At 39.9% G+C, this 16,473-nt stretch overlaps 1 protein-coding gene and 1 long non-coding RNA gene across 11 annotated transcripts in view; one reads left to right on the top strand and one right to left on the bottom strand.

Moving 5' to 3' along the window:
* Nucleotides 1–16,473, bottom strand: part of DLGAP1 (DLG associated protein 1) — an 876,459-nt gene that overhangs the window by 244,653 nt on the left and 615,333 nt on the right. For all 10 annotated transcript variants that reach the window (XM_032311577.1, XM_032311574.1, XM_032311575.1 and 7 more), the window contains one exon: nt 11,396–11,610. In XM_032311577.1, the coding sequence (XP_032167468.1) occupies nt 11,396–11,610 (215 nt within the window). The remainder of the gene's footprint in view (nt 1–11,395; nt 11,611–16,473) is intronic.
* LOC116572480 overlaps nt 1–16,473 on the top strand; it is a 333,614-nt gene that overhangs the window by 120,102 nt on the left and 197,039 nt on the right. The window lies entirely within an intron of this gene.

Here is a 16,473-nt window from a genome sequence, read left to right on the forward strand (position 1 = left end):
CTTTGCAAACACTACTTCAGACAGCATTTGATGTGGGGACAGAGAAAATAGAAGCATATGTAAGAAAGCTACAGCTACCTTGAGAAACGTTTGAAGACAGTGCTTCGGGAATTCTTAGGAGGAAGAAATAATAGCCAACAGGGAGAGCTTACATTTGAGAGGAAGATGGAAAAGAATGCAGAGTTTTTCTCCTACTCTTGAGGCACAGAATGGTTAAATGGTTTTTCCGACAGTAGCACATCTAGGGGCAACAGAGCTATGATTTGGAGCCTAGGTAATCTCCTCTCAGAGCCTGCACTCTAGCTGTATGTGGTAGTTAGTCTCAGTTGAATGAACAGATGAAGAGGAGATGGGGGATAGGGTGGAGAACCGTGTAAGCAAAGACCATGAGATACCATTACTGCGCTTCACCAAATATACCCAGCTCTCCATTTTCTGGGCACATAGTGGTATTGCACTTCTCTGTCTCTCTGAAATTAGTGTGGTCATGTGGATGGTTTTAGCAATGAAATGTGAGCAACGTGAGGAAATGACATGCATCATTTCCAGGAAACAGTGCTCAATTCACCACATTCCCTTTTTGTGATTTGGTGATCATGGACACACCTGTTGAGATATACTGTCTGTCTTTCTGGGTGTCTGAGTGACTGCAATGATTAGAGTCTCCTGAGAATTCATAGTGGACACATATTGTGAGCAAGGAATAATTTGGGGGTTGTTGATCAACAGAGCGTAACCTAGTCTAGCCTAACCAGTACATAAATTAGTACCAGAAATGGGGTACTCATGGAATAGCAAATATATGGGTATACCTTCAGAAATTGGTAGCAAATAGCAAGGCAATTATTAGAGGCTGGAAACATACTGATCTAGGTTATGCAGTGGTGAATCATTTGGTAAACTGTTACTCTCAACAACTCGGAAGGTAGATGATGTAATAAGCGAACTGATAACTCTAGGGGAGGTAGTTGCAAAACACAATGTTAATGGCATGTGTTGGTTGCTGTTGACAGCCTTCAACAAGGTATTATACAGTTTGAAATAATTCAGAAAAAAAAATGGTTAGATTGTAAATAGCAAGGAAGGAGAGTAAGGGGAGGCTAGACATTTGAAGACTTGAAGGATTTGGAAGAAGCAACTGATTTCAACCCAGTTTGTAAAAGGTAAACCCAAGAATGTGCTTTGAGTGATGAAGGTCTGATGAAAACTAGTGCTGGTGGCAAGGTTCAAGTCAAGGATGTGACTATCTCACACTATCGTTCAAATAGATTATCTGAATGGAGTCAGATAATTTAGAATGAAGATGCAATTAGATAAATACCTTGATTAGACGAAATGATTCAGAGGGAAGCAGCTAATAAGTTGATGAGTATCTTAGAGGTATGGGGGTGGGAGGGTAAACAAATAAAGCAAAGACGATCATTGTATCTGGGAGGGTTCTATGAGTGTGCTGAATTTTAAAGGGAACTCATCAGAATTCATAGGTAAGAAGCTACAGTTGTGAGAGAGCCATACTGCTAGAAGAACCAAAAGGCTACATTAGAAGGTGGAGTAACAAAGGGAGTCCTAAAATGTCTCCTGGGGTCCAAAGCACACATTTCCAGATGTGTACTTTGGCTATGGTCAAGGAGAATAATGGAAATTGAAAACTTTTCCAGAGCAGGGAGCTAGGAGACAGAACAGTGTAAGGAAGTTGCTCCTAGGGAGCAGAATTATAGCCTAATCAAGAAACATCTTCTCTAATGGTATTGCAGAATTGCTATGGACCAATGACTACTGTTGTCCCGCATCATCTTCTTTTTGGATGGAAGTCCTTATTGTGGATGTTTTGTCCTTGTTCCACCGCGGTAAATGGGCATGTAGGGGGCAGGTCATTTTTTGTTAGAGTCTGAGAGTCTCCAGGTGTAAAGGAGCTACATCTGAACCAGATGTAGATATGACTGTGTATTATTCTCTGCTCTACAGATTATCATTCATCACCCACAGATCATAAATTTTGAGGTTCAGGATAGGACTGGGATTTGGGTTTTCTCCCTTTGATGGTGGTGACGGGGCAAGAATATAATTTGTCTGCAGGAGAAGGAGAGAGCCAAATATTTGGTCTCAGAAGTGTAGACTTCAGTAGTCATTAGTGCTGCTTGTCAAATACTGTTTCGTGTGTCCGTGTTCTGGGCACATGGTAAGATTGCCTTCTCTGCCCTCTTTGAAAATAGACATCACCATGCCACTAGCTTTTGCCTATGAAATGGGAATGAAGGTGATTTTTCTCACTTGAGGATGGCAGCATTAAGATGCTGTGCTCTTGTCCTGCCTTTATGACTTTGGAAATCTTTCCAAACTTGGTCCCTGACTGATCAGTGACCAGAGCTCCCCATTGACCCAAGATGGACATGTAGCATGAGCAAGAAATACATTTTTGTTGTTGGAAGCCTCTGTGATTTAGGAGCTGTGTTTCACTCCTAGCGTAATCTAACCTATCCTGACCAGCATGGGTCTGAAGCCATCACAGTAGATCCTAAGATCAATTAGTAGCTCAGTTTGATGTGTAAGGGAACAGCAGAAAAGAAGACCTCCAACAAGAATGGAGTCTTGGGCGCCTGGGTGGCTCAGTGGGTTAAGCCGCTGCCTTCGGCTCAGGTCATGATCTCAGGGTCCTGGGATCGAGTCCCGCATCGGGCTCTCTGCTCAGCGGGGAGCCTGTTTCCTCCTCCCTCTCTCTCTGCCTGCCTCTCTGCCTACTTGTGATCTTTCTCTGTCAAATAAATAAATAAAATCTTTAAAAAAAAATAAAATAAAATAAAATTAAAAAAAAAAAAAAAAGAATGGAGTCTTACTGGGACACTGAATGCTGTTAGGGACTATGTTCAGAGACACAGTCAGAGTCAGAGATGATGTCTCAGTAACCAGGTAGAAAGTCTATGGAAGGGGTTATTACAGAGACAGGTTGGTCACAGCAAGAGAGATTGGTTGGTCCTTTTCATCATTCAAATGAGGCGTGAAGCCCTAAAACCTGAAGAGGTGAGAGTTTGAGCTGAAGTGTTTTAAGACTGAATTTAGGAAAATGGTAATTCGGGTGATAGAGGGGAAGAATCAGGAAGAGCAGTGATATTCTCAGGGATTAATGGGTGCCTAGAAATCTCATCTTCCTGCATGTTTCACTTAAAAATGCAGGATGAATGTACATGATAAGAAGACGTGGCGCTGGTCTTCAGCTGAAATCTTAGATCCCATAGGTTGGGAAAATCCCACACAGAAATTCTGTTCAACTCCACTCAAGTCACCCAGCAGAATTATCAAAGCTCTCACAGAGGCACAATCCAGGTTGTTTTCAAAAGTGCCTGGAAAAATTTCTCTCCAAATTCCCAAATTAATTTATTTCATAATTAATAACTTCGTGATTAGAAGTTTCTTCTTACAGCTGATCTAAATCCTTGGGTGGTAGTTTTTATCTCATTTCCTCTCATTTATATGTAAGAATGTTAGTGGTTTTGCTCTAAGAGTTTTCTGTAAAGGTACATTTGTTTAGGATTCATACACAGCCTGCCTTCAAGAAGGATTAGAGGCAGCTCCTAATATGTCTGCTTAGGCTTCCTTTAAAGTAGCTTTTCTCTTTCCTTCAGAGGGTGCTACCACCTGAGGGGCACGAGGAGGATTGTTTTAATGATACAAAATGAAAACAAAACTAGTAACATGGACTATGCTGACAATAGTAATTTACAGTGAAAAAAAAAAAAGGAAAAGAAAACACTGTCTCCATAGAAAGTAAAATGGATTTTTTCTGACCAGAAAAAAATTCTGGACAAAATAATAAACTTTAATAGCTTCAGCCTCTGAATTTTAAGTTTATTTCTTCTATGTAGTGCCTTCTTCCACCATTCTTAAATTTTAAAGCACACCTCTATACTCTAGAGTATCTTTTAGGGTATATTTGTATCTCCAAAAATATATGTATTTCTATATAAATATGTGGAAATATAATATGTTGATATATAAATATATGCCTATATAAAATCTATTTATATAAAATACAGATATAAAAATAAAATCTGTCTATATAAAAACATATCTATAGCTCTATTTTCCACTTGACTGTGGAAACTAGATTTTAACAAATCATTTAATAAATTTACTGAAACCAAGTACAGATGTCTTCCACAGTACTTCAGTATTAAAGGTATTGAATAAATGAGTGAGTGTTTACATGAATACCATTTCTGATTACAATCAGGGTGTTCTCTGTTACCTGGTTATCTGCACTTTAATAGTGAATGTAGATATTAAATTGAAGGGATGGGAGCCAGTAGATAGGCAACATAAAGTTATTTTAAAGCTTCCTGCAAACACAAGTCTTCCTGGCAGGCCAGTGGGTAGCATTTATTTTATTTTATTTTATTTTATTTTTATTTTTTTTTTAAAGATTTTATTTATTTATTTGACAGAGAGAGATCACAGCAGGCAGAGAGAGGGGAAGGGAAGGAAGCAGGCCCCTGCTGAGCAGAGAGCCCGATGCGGGACTCGATCCCAGGACCCTGAGATCATGACCTGAGCCGAAGGCAGCGGCTTAACCCACTGAGCCACCCAGGCGCCCGTGGGTAGCATTTTTGATCAGTATCACCTGAGGGGACTGGGGAGTCTTCATTTCCAGAACTTTCTTTGGGGGTTTTCCCCTGCTCACATTTCTCCAGTCTTTGGGGAGTTGCTGGGTCCTGAGAAGATAGTTCAGGTTATATACCATACAGCCATGGAACAGATATAGGGACAAGGTTTGTTATTACATAGTCCCATAGTCCAGAAGGAGCTGGACCCAGGCTTCTAAGAGCCTATCACTTCTCCCTGTAACCTCCATCAGCCAATGCCTCCTTTATCTCTGATCCATTGGTCGTTTGGTCCTTCCTTCTTTCACCCCAGGGCAAGCCCAGATCAAAATGTTTTCAAAGTCCTTGGTGTTTGAGCTGCCTGTGAGCCTGCAGGACCTTCAGGGCCAGGATGTACCTCACTGAAGCCTCTGACACCACGCCCTGCCCCCCCCCCCCCCCGCCATCTAATCTGCTTTCTCAGCTCTTTTCCTGGGTGCCACTTGGCAAGTGTCCATATCCGGGAGACCTTCCTTTTCTCCTCTGTGCTGAGCCCTCTGATGTACCTCCTCTCTGTGGTCTGGGGAAACCGATCATGCCATGTTTCAGCTTCTTATCCTTTCTGCTTTCAGTGCCTGGCCTCCAATCTTACCTTTGATGGTTAGTTGACATATAACCTTGGACAAGTTATTTAATCTCCCTGAGATGTAGATTCTTCATTTGTAAACCGGGGAAAATTTCATTTTTAGAGTTATGGTGATTAAAAAAAAGAAAAAGGAATGTAGAGCCCTTAGCACTCAGGCATTTAGAACATTAAAACTTAAATCTCTCTTCAGTGTTTTAAAATCTCCTTCCTTTCTCTAAAATGTGTCAGAATTTCTCTTCATTCTTTCACCTCCCTCACAGAGACAAAAGACCCGAGTTCTTTCCTCTGGGGTCATGATCCTTGTAGGGACAGGCCAATCTATGCAAGTTTCCTTCCCAAAGAGGCTTTTCTTAAGATTATATCACAAGAAACCAGGATATGGTACAGACTACAGAGCTCACACACGCCCATCTCATTTGGAGGAGGGCATTCATACCCCAAAGAGGAATTGGTTTTTCTTAAGCTGGGAATGGTGATCTGAGCTGAATATAACTGGCAATTTCTTGTACCAGTTACTGTTTGTTTTGTTTTTCAATAAGGCTTATTTCTAGCAAGGGGTTGAAACATATTTAGATAATTTCTCTATGAGCAAGTGAATGAGTTTTAGTTTTAAATGTTTTCCATTTCTTTCCATTTCGGAAGCTGGGGGTGGGGAGTTGTGAAGATAGAATGTAATAGAAGAAAGTACTGTGGTGGGGAAGGGATGGGAACCTATCTTGAGCTTATATCGCTGAATTACAGTCACAATATTGTGGTGTCAGGTTGTGTTATTCTGTTCTTTCTTCCACTGTAAAGAGCGTCTGCTGTTATATGTAAAATTATACAGAGGGTCAGGTAGGAGAGGAGTGTCAAAGCATTTGGGGAAAATGACAACAAAGGAAAATAGAGACATTTCATACCACTTAGGACAAAAATGGGATGATATATATGGGCGTGTTCTTAAACATGGTTTATATCCTTAGGAAAAAGATGTCAATGTTCTCATGTTCATATATCCCCGTTCCCCTTTTTCTGGGGAGAGAAGGAACTGAGGAACTATAGGTGGGCAGGAGGAGCCTGTGGAATGTGGGGAACCGGCAGAGGACACAATGTGTCTAGAGAGAAAAAAGGGAACAAGAAGTTTATACACAGATAACCAAAAACAGAGATTCTATCAAGAGGCATGTTTTGGGTTCCTGATAAAAAATGGATTCATTCTTAAATTTCCAGAATTAAAGTTGTAGGAGAATACCCCATCTCTCTCTTCTCAAGTTATTTTATTTACCAATATCGCTCCTTTTGTCTTTACACTGCGAACGCCCAGATCTTCTGTGCCTCATCCTTACAATGGCATACCGTAGTGCTGCAAGTTCTCTCAGAGACCACATGGATGGGAGACAGTACCCGGTGGCATCGCCAGTCAGTGAGAAGGGAGGGCTGGAGAATTGTGTTGAGAAGCGTTCTGAAACCAGATCTGTGTTCAGTGGGAAGGGCACTGGCATCCTTAATTAGTGCAGGGATTGGCTGATGCTGTCTGCCACAGGCCTAGAAGTTGGGGGTTAGTGTGGGGGGTTTTATGATGGGAGTTGTCTCAGTGGTACCATCCATGCTAAGAGCCTGAGCCTCTCATTTAGTTTAGGTGTGTGTTGGGGGTAGGGCTGAGAGACATTAAGCCAGTTGCCAACGTCACACATCTATTCACTATTCCACAATTTATGTTAAAAAAAAAAAAAAAAGAAAAAAGAAAAAAGTGTTCAGGATCAGGAAAAGAATGAAGATTAAGAGGATTAGCCATCCTGAAAACAGAAAACTATCTACCTTCAAGACATTGAGGACTGAATGTGAACCTTCTTGAAACCTTTTGGTAGGTAGTTTATCAAATTGCTAGAGCTTCGTCTAACTTGTCACCCCCAAAACCAAACGTCCATAGAAACCTGGGGCCCTCCTTGCCAATTCCAGAGACCTTTCAAAGTCTATAATGTTAGAGACTATTTCTTCCAGGAGGAGGTTTTTCTTAGTACTTGGATGAAGGGATAAAGATGTATGAAGAAATTTTAAAGTGTTATTTGCCTAGGATTAATGGATAGTCGAAATTAACTTTAGAATCTTTTAAATGCCAGCTCACTTTTTAAAAAGAGCTTTCTGCAGAATATTGGGAGGGAAAAGTCCAAGATGGGATTTAGACATGGTTTTAGCTAATCAGGGTTGCAGGCGGTAGTCTCAATGCTAGAATGAATAGCAAACCATAACAAATCCAACTAAGACTTAAATTCATCAGAGTCAAGGTGTGGAGAGGTTTAGGGGAATTCTGGCCCCCAAATCTCCCCTTGACTTGCCTGAGAATTTACTATTAAGCATCTAGGAGTTATTATTTGAAAATACTAATATTCTTGAGTGATAATTCATTTCAAGTTCATTGTTGGTTAATACCAAAGGAAGAAAGCAAAGCTAGTGGTGAGGTGAAAGGAATGGTTACCAGCTGTGAAGGGAAACAAGGAAATGAAAGATATAATGGTTCTCAGTGAGTAGCTACAGAAATTTTGTGGCCCAAAGATGGAGTTCACTGTCTGAAGCCTGCTCATGACTCTAGAATGTTTGACCTTAGGACGTAATAAATAAATGACGTAAGTGACGTAAATAAACCCTCAAGATGCCTTTATAAAAATAGAAAAGAGAAAAACAATGTAAGAAAGAACAGGAGTGCTTTCTCTCCAGCATTTCTGACAGAAGATAGGAGTTGAAAACCTCAAACAAAATGTTGCCCCAATCTCACTTGGCTAATTTTAGTTATCTTAGTTCATGGCTATGATTCATCCCTAAAGCTGTGAATTGCTGAGGAGGAAGGAGGAAAAAAAATTGACTTAAATGTCAAAGAAGTAAGAACAAAAATATAGTTTTCTTTTTTGGGGAACTAGAATTCCAGGATATGGGATCTTTCTTTTTTTCTCATGAGGGACTGAATGCTTCAAACTTCTAGAGAAATAATGATCTTGAGTCAAAACATCATTAAGGAACAAAAGACAGCAGTGATTATAAGTCATGTCATGTTTGAATTTTTTGTCTCCGTAGTATATTTCCCTTGTCTTCTTACGTGCCTCCTTAAATACCATTAAACTAGAACTCACTAGGAATCATCTGTAGTTGCGTGTGATGGAAGCGTAATAGGTAGACTGTAGAGAGGAATGGAATCCCTAAACCAGGTCAAGGAGGAATAAATGGAGACAAACAAAACTATGGGAAGTAAGCCTGGGGAATAGGATGGTAGCTGAGAAAATAAAGGTATATTTGAATGACGGTCAGATGTGGTCTTGTTTGCTAACAAATAGAGATGGTTTGGTGAAATTCCTTCTCGAATAAGAAAAAAAGTTTCTCAATTTATAGGGATCCCCCAGTATAGTGGTTGCCATTTTGAATTTCCGTAGGTTTGGAGGAAGAAAAGAGTCACTAACTCAACTCAGCTCTATGACTGTTTTCAGTATCTGAAGTAGCTGGCCTTCTCTACCAACAGCTTGGCCACTATCTCTGTTTGTCTTTTTCTTAAAACTTTTAAAAACTGCTGCTCTTAAAACTTTGGAGCAAAGAAATATATGATGGTTGTAAAACTAGGGCCTGGGCTTGAAAGGAAGATGATACTATATAGGAAGCAACATGAAAAGGAAAGAGTTCTAATGACTTCAGAGCAGATCATCTACAGGCCTGAAGCTGTGAGGGGAGTAGCCCAAGGCATGATTGTAAGAGATGACTTCTGCACTTACCCCAGTCCTCAGCATCATCAGAGCTCCACTCCTTTCTGTGCTCCTCGCTCCTGGGTATTACGGTGAGCAGCCGCAATCCCTGTGTCTCACACCTGAGACCTAACATGTCATTCAGCTGATGTGACAAATGCATCTTGATAGATCAACTAACAGGATACAAAAGTGGCAGAAGGGACTCTGAAGGTTGCAGAGTCCCACTGCTTGTTGAGGAACTGAGCTCTTGAAGGTCTAAATGACTTTCTTGCCCAAAGCATTCCCTCTTTTGCTTCTTCTGGAGGATGTTAATTAACACCATGGCTGTGTCTGCCTATTATTGTCTCTAGTGGAGAGATATTTTAAAGTCCATAGATGATGTTTGCCAGAAGTTATCCTTGGCCACCCTGATTTTAAACCACCTTGGCAGACTGCCTTTATTACAAATCCAGTTTTTTTTTTTAAAAATTTTTTTTCAGACTGGATATATATTTAATTTTCTGAGCCTCTGTGAAGTGTGCCAAAGTACAACAAAAACCTATTTCTATTTTTCATATCCTTGATCTACTTTGACCTTGTGTGGCAGTGTTATGGGTTGACTTATATTCCCCACATAGATCAAAGTCCTAACTCCTAGTACCTGTGAACATGACCTTACTTGGGGTTTGCTGATTTAATCAAGTTAAGATGAGGTCATTAAGGAGGGTTCTAATCCAATATGAGTGGTGTCCTAAGACAGCTGTGGGAAGACCCAGAAGGGAGAAGGCCATGTGATGACAGAGGCAGAGATTGAAGTACAGCAACCGGAAGCCAAAGAATGCCAACGCTTGCCAGCCACAACCAGAAGCTGGGAAGAGGCCAGGAAGGATGGTCCTTACCAAGTTTCTCAAGGATCGCGGCCCAGCTCATACCTGGATGTCAGACTTCTAGCTTCCAGAACTGTGACATTACAAGTGTGTGTTGTTTCAAGCCACTCAGTTTGTGGGACTTGGGGATGCAGCCCTAGAAAACCAATACCTGAGTAATCAAGACAAAGAGAAAGGGCAACTGGAAGCCGAAGGAAAGAAAGAAGAGCTACTTTGTTGGGTTGGTTCATTAATGCCATTGGTAGTAATTTTTTACTGAAATGATCTGGAGAGGTTCCCCTGCTACCTTGAAAAAAAAATTCATGAGGGACTCCCTTTGTCCACTTATTTAAGATGTAGTGCATTTTGCTATTTAAATGTTTTCATCGTAAAAGATTACACTGTTTTTCAGTGTTCTCTGTTAATAATCTAGTTTATTTTCCTTAGCCTGATATCTTTGGCCTTTTTCTATTTATTTTGTCTTTTAATATTTTATTTTATAGCATAATATGACTGCATGAATGGTAGTATGTATTCCCTCAAAATGTGGGAAAAGGCACTTAAAAATGCCAATTATTCATATTTTTCAAATGATGATCCAAGCCCTGATATATTCCAAGGTTCTGATTTACTCTCCATACATAATATTAAAATTTAATTGGGTCTTGTTTAAAATAATCAATTTCAGTAGTTTCTTCTGTAGTGATGTTTGCAATTTACAAATAGCACAAAGGAAGTGAGGACTACTTATAACTGTATTTTTCAAAACCAAAAATAATTTTTTAAAATATTTTATTTTTAAGTAATCTCCACACCAAATGTGAGGTTCAGATTTATAACCTTGAGATTAAGAGTCACAGGTTCTGGGTCACCTGGGTGAATCAGTGGGTTAAAGACTATGCCTTCAGCTCAGGTCATGGTCTCAGGGTCCTGGAATCGAGTCCCGCATCAGACTCTCTGCTCAGCAGGGAGCCTGCTTCCTCCTCTCTCTCTCTGACTGCCTCTCCACCTACTTGTGATTTCTCTCTCTGTCAAATAAATAAATAAAATCTTTAAAAAAAAGTCACATGTTCCACTGACTGAGCCAGCTAGGAGCCCCCCCAAAAATCATTTTCAAGGTCTTAAAAATTCTATGTATTTAGTGTCCAAATTAAAAACCTGTATCAAGAACCTGCACATATGACTCAGTTTTTAAGCATAGCCACTTTCTACAAGTCTCTCCAAGATCATCTGCCCTATTATATTACTCAATTATCTGAAAAACTGAAGGGTCTTAGAAAGAAGAGTTGCCCTGAAAATTTAGTGGTTAAGGAAACATCTGAGAGTTGAAAGACATGGATCTTTTCATTGACCAGAAGTCTTAATTCATTTCAAAAGCCATTGTGGATTGTTTCAAGCTCTTCTTCTTGGGTTTTGGGGTTCAGTTTATGATTTCTGCAGAATGCACCTGGATGCCCATGTCTTGTCAGACCCCAGCTCAAAATCAATAGACCATTCAGTACATTGCACTGCTCCATCTGTAGGTTGTACTCTGCCCTGATTACTCTAGGAGTCACACCATCTGCTTCTAGGTGCTAAAGTAAGGAGCTGGACCACTGGAAGTAGAGCATTGGAAACACTTACTTGAGTGTGGTAAGTTCTGTAAGGGATGGCTGAGTAGCTTTGAGATAGCTTTCTCTTCGTGCAGCAACTTTGGGAGAAGGCTTGGGACTTGTGTCAGAGTCACCACTGTCTTCATCCCCCATGGCCTTGATGTAGCTGCCACTCCGCATTCTTCGGCATGGAATTTCGTCGTCTTTACCTCGAGGGGTGTACCCTGTCCAGTCATCCTGAGGAACCTGTTCACATAGAAAACAGATAATTCATCTTTAATAAAATCCTATACTTTCCTTTCCTTTTGTTCTTTTTTTGGTTGACCCTGAATATGGGTAATATAGATAAATTATCTAAAACTTCAAGATTCATTTCTCAATAACGGTGTTTTATTGTAATTGGTTTAAAAACATTTTAATCCTTGAAAATCCATGTCCTAATCTTTAAAACATCCTGTGTATTAGGAAAAATTAAAACCATTGGCTTTGATTTACTTCTGATTTTTTTGCATGCTAATAAGAATAAGAATTTCAAGAGATAATTTGAATAAGAATACCATTGGAAAGGAGAACAGTTTTATTTGAACTTTTCAATTATTTGTTGTCAACTGTCATTTAAAATGTAAGAATCTTTCAGTTTTATCCTCCTCACACCTTCCATCTGTACTGTCTTGTATAGAATCTCTCTTCTTCCTAAACCAGGTACATGGACTTCTCAATAACCTATTCTTTCTAAACCCCTCTTAATTTGTATTCATCTTCCATAGATCTGCTTAAAGCAGTCTTTAAAGGTTTCCAGTGATCTCATGAAAGCAAGTGGCCTTTTCTTAATTTAAATTTTCCTTGCCTCTGTATACATACACACACACGCACACCCCACCCCTGAAGAGTTTCTCTACTTACCTGTTACAGCTACTTATCTGAATTGTTCTTTTCCTCTTGCTTTGCTGGATCCTATTCTAAGTCCCCACTTGGGGGATAGCATATAAGATAATGTTCTTAGTACACTGCTCCTTCTTTTTCTACAATCATTTCCTTTGAATTCAGCAGAACACTACACTATGCTATAGAGGGCTTCTTTAAGATTTTCTCTTCAGTTCCACTTAGATTTTCCACTTCAACATGGACTCAACCTAGGATTTCATAACTCCTCCATTTAGTAAAAGAAATGCATAATGACCATTCTTTTTATCCATTAAGAAGCAACAAACAGTCCACGGTGCATAGAACACTGCACAGGGCTTAAAAAAAAAAGAAACCAAAAAACAAAGAAGGCTGGGTTTTGTCCTTAATATGATTTAACAGCAATGAGAAGACAGAGCATAAACACATTTGTGAACAGTTCCAAATCAACCCATCTGGAAGTTTAAGAAATGGTGCCGTAAATGAACATGCACCAAAGAGAGACTAGAAGTAGGAGTTATCAGTAATGGTGATGGGGAAGGAGTAGCCAGGAAGGGCTCCCGGGAACTGTCCAAGTTTCAACGAGAAGGTTAATAGGTATTTAATATTCTGATGCTAACTACTTACTGATTATCCAGCAAATAATATATTCTTTCATCATTAACATTTAACTATGCGAAGGGATTTGCTTACAGGATCTTTTTTTTTTTTTTTATCAACGTAACAACTCTGCATAATTTTTCTCTGTATTTCTCAGATAAGGAACAAGAACTCAGAGAACTTAAAGAATTTGCCAAAGAACACACAACTAATAAAAGAACACATAATGGCACTGGCATTCAAAGCATTTTGGTTTGACTCCAAAGGTTAGAATTTACTTAACCTAAATTTTATGATTAATAATATATGAATTTTTAACTCAGAAGCATTCATAAAATTGTTCACAATGACACATACACATATTGGACACAGGTTCCTAAATGTTATAGATTCCAGAAAGTGAGAATAGATGTTTCCCTAAAAACAGAATAAAGGGGTTGGTGGGTGGCTCAGCATTGGTTAAGCATCCAACTCTTGATTTTGACTCAGGTCATGATCTCAGGGTCATGAGGTCAAGCCCCATGTGGGGACACATAAGTCTCAGCTGCGAAGGTACAGAGTTCTAACCTGGTTCTCTTGACCACTATGTGATACTATTTCTCTATTTCTGGGCTATGATCTAGGGTACCTATAGAACCAAAGAGCCATAGTCCCATGCCACCTTGTAATCCATTACATCTGATCCATTTGCTGTTTGTTGATCATGGTAATAACAATGCAGAGTTTTTACTTTTTTAGCTAAAAAGCATCAAAAAATCACTATAGCAACAAGGAAGATTTCTTAGTGAAATCATAGATGTTTAGAACAGCCTTGTTTTCCTTCAGTTGGAAGGTGACTCACTGAAAAATATGATCATGTTCAGAACCTCATTATTGGCTTAGCAATTACATTTTATAAATTACGTTGGTACAGCTGAGGGTCACAGATGATGCACGTAGCACTTGGCCATTTCTTGGTACTGATTCACAGTTCATAAATAAACATTGGTCTCTGGAATATGTCAGAGACTAAGGACAAACTTGTATGAGGTCATATCAATTATGAAATGAAACATAGCAAATTTCTGTTTGGATGTTTTTCCCAAAGTTAGTTTATGGTAGGAACTTGGGCTTGCACTAACAATGGGTTGCAACTGTTGCTAAGGGAACCAACTGTAAAGTATTTAATCTGTATACCTCTCAATGTAACTGTTTTCAAATGATAGAAGCTAAGAAGTTGTATGGAATGGGATTTAAAAATTAATGCATTATTCATACACCTAAAGGTAGCCTACAACAAGATTACCTATACAATAATACAGAAGTCAGTTCTAGGAAAAATGTAAAGAAACAGAAAATCAAGATCTTGGAGAAGAAAAATAGTGTCTCTGAAGTTCCTATGACTGAGCCAGAATTTTTATTCTGACCCTTTTAAACTCTAAAGCAAAAGGGGAGACAGTGACCAGGTGCATAGTTTTCTAAGAAGGCACGCCAATTTGTAAGGGGCCTGAGTGTGAAATGTTACTGCCTTTTAATTGGAAAGAGCAGAAAATCATGGGGCACAGCTACTATTGTGATCTAGTCAAAAGTTGATGTGTCTATCTGCCCTAGTTGCACAGAAAGAAGAAAATTTGGGGAAATCCAAAGAAACAATTAACCTTATGGCTGTCTGAGAAAGTCTTCAGTATTACTGGTCCTGGGCGTTTGAGGGAATAGAAGTCTTATTAAGGAGAGGAAGCTGGAGCAAATAGACACTTGTTGGTCGTAGGCCAGCCAGATGTCCTGCTTGTCTGCACCAACCCTGGAGGTGGTTGGATGCAAAATATTTAAAGAAACAATGATAAAATCAATGTAGTAAGTGTTAGATTTAACAGTGGTTATGAATTAGAGAAAAAAGGATTATTTGCTTTTTAATGCATATGTTTAAGCATTAAATTCCAATAGAGAGCTTTATTTTTGATCAAACAAAGTGATGACTAGAGTGCATTTTTCTATTTCAGGAATAACCAGTCTATAACTTAGACTACATGTCGCAGCTCAGAATTACGGAAGGCTTGCTTCTGACCAAAGAATGACCATAACCAAGAGCTAGCGCCCTCTATTTACAGGATGAGGATGTTTTCTTAATTGAAAGAGTGCATGGACACAGAATGATGGGTCATTCTAATCACAGCTGTAGTCTATTCAGTTACAGAACAGGAGATAATGAAATATGACCCAGTGGGACATGCTTGCATTTTCTCAGTCTCCTTATGCATCTCTCTTTGCCTCTCTCCTTCTTCCCTCACATCTGCAAGTATTTTTTGCTTGTTTCTTTTCCAGTCATGGTGTGGGTGCCAGGAATATATGGCAGTTAACAGTACAAACATGGATCTCATGCTGTGGAGCAAACATTCTAGAAGCAGTGCAGGAAGAGACAGATAATAGTCAAGCATGCAAATCAATGAACAAGATAATTTAAGCATAAATGGAACTAGGAAAATAAGATGGGCTAATGTAACAATGTGGCTGGAAGGGGACTCCTTTAGCCTGTTCCTCGGAAAAGCCACTAGGAAAGCGATAATATTCCTGAGGAGATCTGTTGACCGAAGGAGCCAGCCTGGAGGAGAGCTGGGAAGAGCTCCCAGGCAAAAGGGAGTGCAGAGTCTCTAGAATAAGACTAAGCTTGGGAGGGGTACCTGGGTGGCTCAGTGGGTTAAAGCCTCTGCCTTTGGCTCAGGTCATGATCTCAGGATCCTGGGATCGAGCCCCCATCCCCTATCAGGCTCTCTGCTCAGCAGGGAGCCTGCTTTCCCCCACCTCTCTCTGCCTGCCTCTCTGCCTACTTGCGATCTCTGTTTGTCAAATAAATAAATAAAATCTAAGAAAACAAAAACAAAAACAGAATAAGCGTGTGAGTGAAAATGCCAGAATGACTGGAGAGTACCCAGCAAGGGGAAAGTGATACAGGGAGACCAGGGGTGCAGGGCCAGGTCATGTAGGGTCTTATACATCTGTCTCAAATCTTCCTGCCAGGCTGAACTCAGCAACTATAAAGCTCCCTCCGACTACTCCAGAGTAAACTGATCTTTTTAATGAAATCTATAGCGTGTATCTCTACATGAGGGGTCAGCAAACTGCAGCTTACAGACTAAATCCAGCTTGCCATCTGTATTTCTAGATGAAGTTTTATCGGCACACAACCCTGCCCATTCATTATGCACTGACTATGACTGGTGTCAAGTTACAAGGGCCAAGTTATATAGTCAGGTTGGACACTCTATAGCCCCAAGCCTAATCCACATCGTCCTTCTGCGTACTTAATGTGCCTAATCACACAATGGCATTTATAGGCACTACTTGTTTTATGTGTCTTTGTATCATCTCTCTAATTACTTGGTAAGCTCACTGAAATGGGGGGGGCGGTATTGCTGGGGGCTCAAAGATGTGAGCTCTGCATCTAGACTACCGAGGTCTAAGATCCTGCTGTGTCAGAAACTAGGCATATGCCTCAATTTCCTTGTCTGTTTCCTACCCCATAGAGAGTTAGGCATGTATTAAATGGGGTAATGCCCACAAGTGCACAGGGAATGCTCAGTAAAGGTCTTTGAGGGGAGCTCTGCCCTACTGGTGTAGCACTTGGGCACT

This window comes from Mustela erminea, chromosome 13 (assembly GCF_009829155.1).
Source record: "Mustela erminea isolate mMusErm1 chromosome 13, mMusErm1.Pri, whole genome shotgun sequence".
Taxonomy (NCBI): Eukaryota; Metazoa; Chordata; class Mammalia; order Carnivora; family Mustelidae; genus Mustela; species Mustela erminea.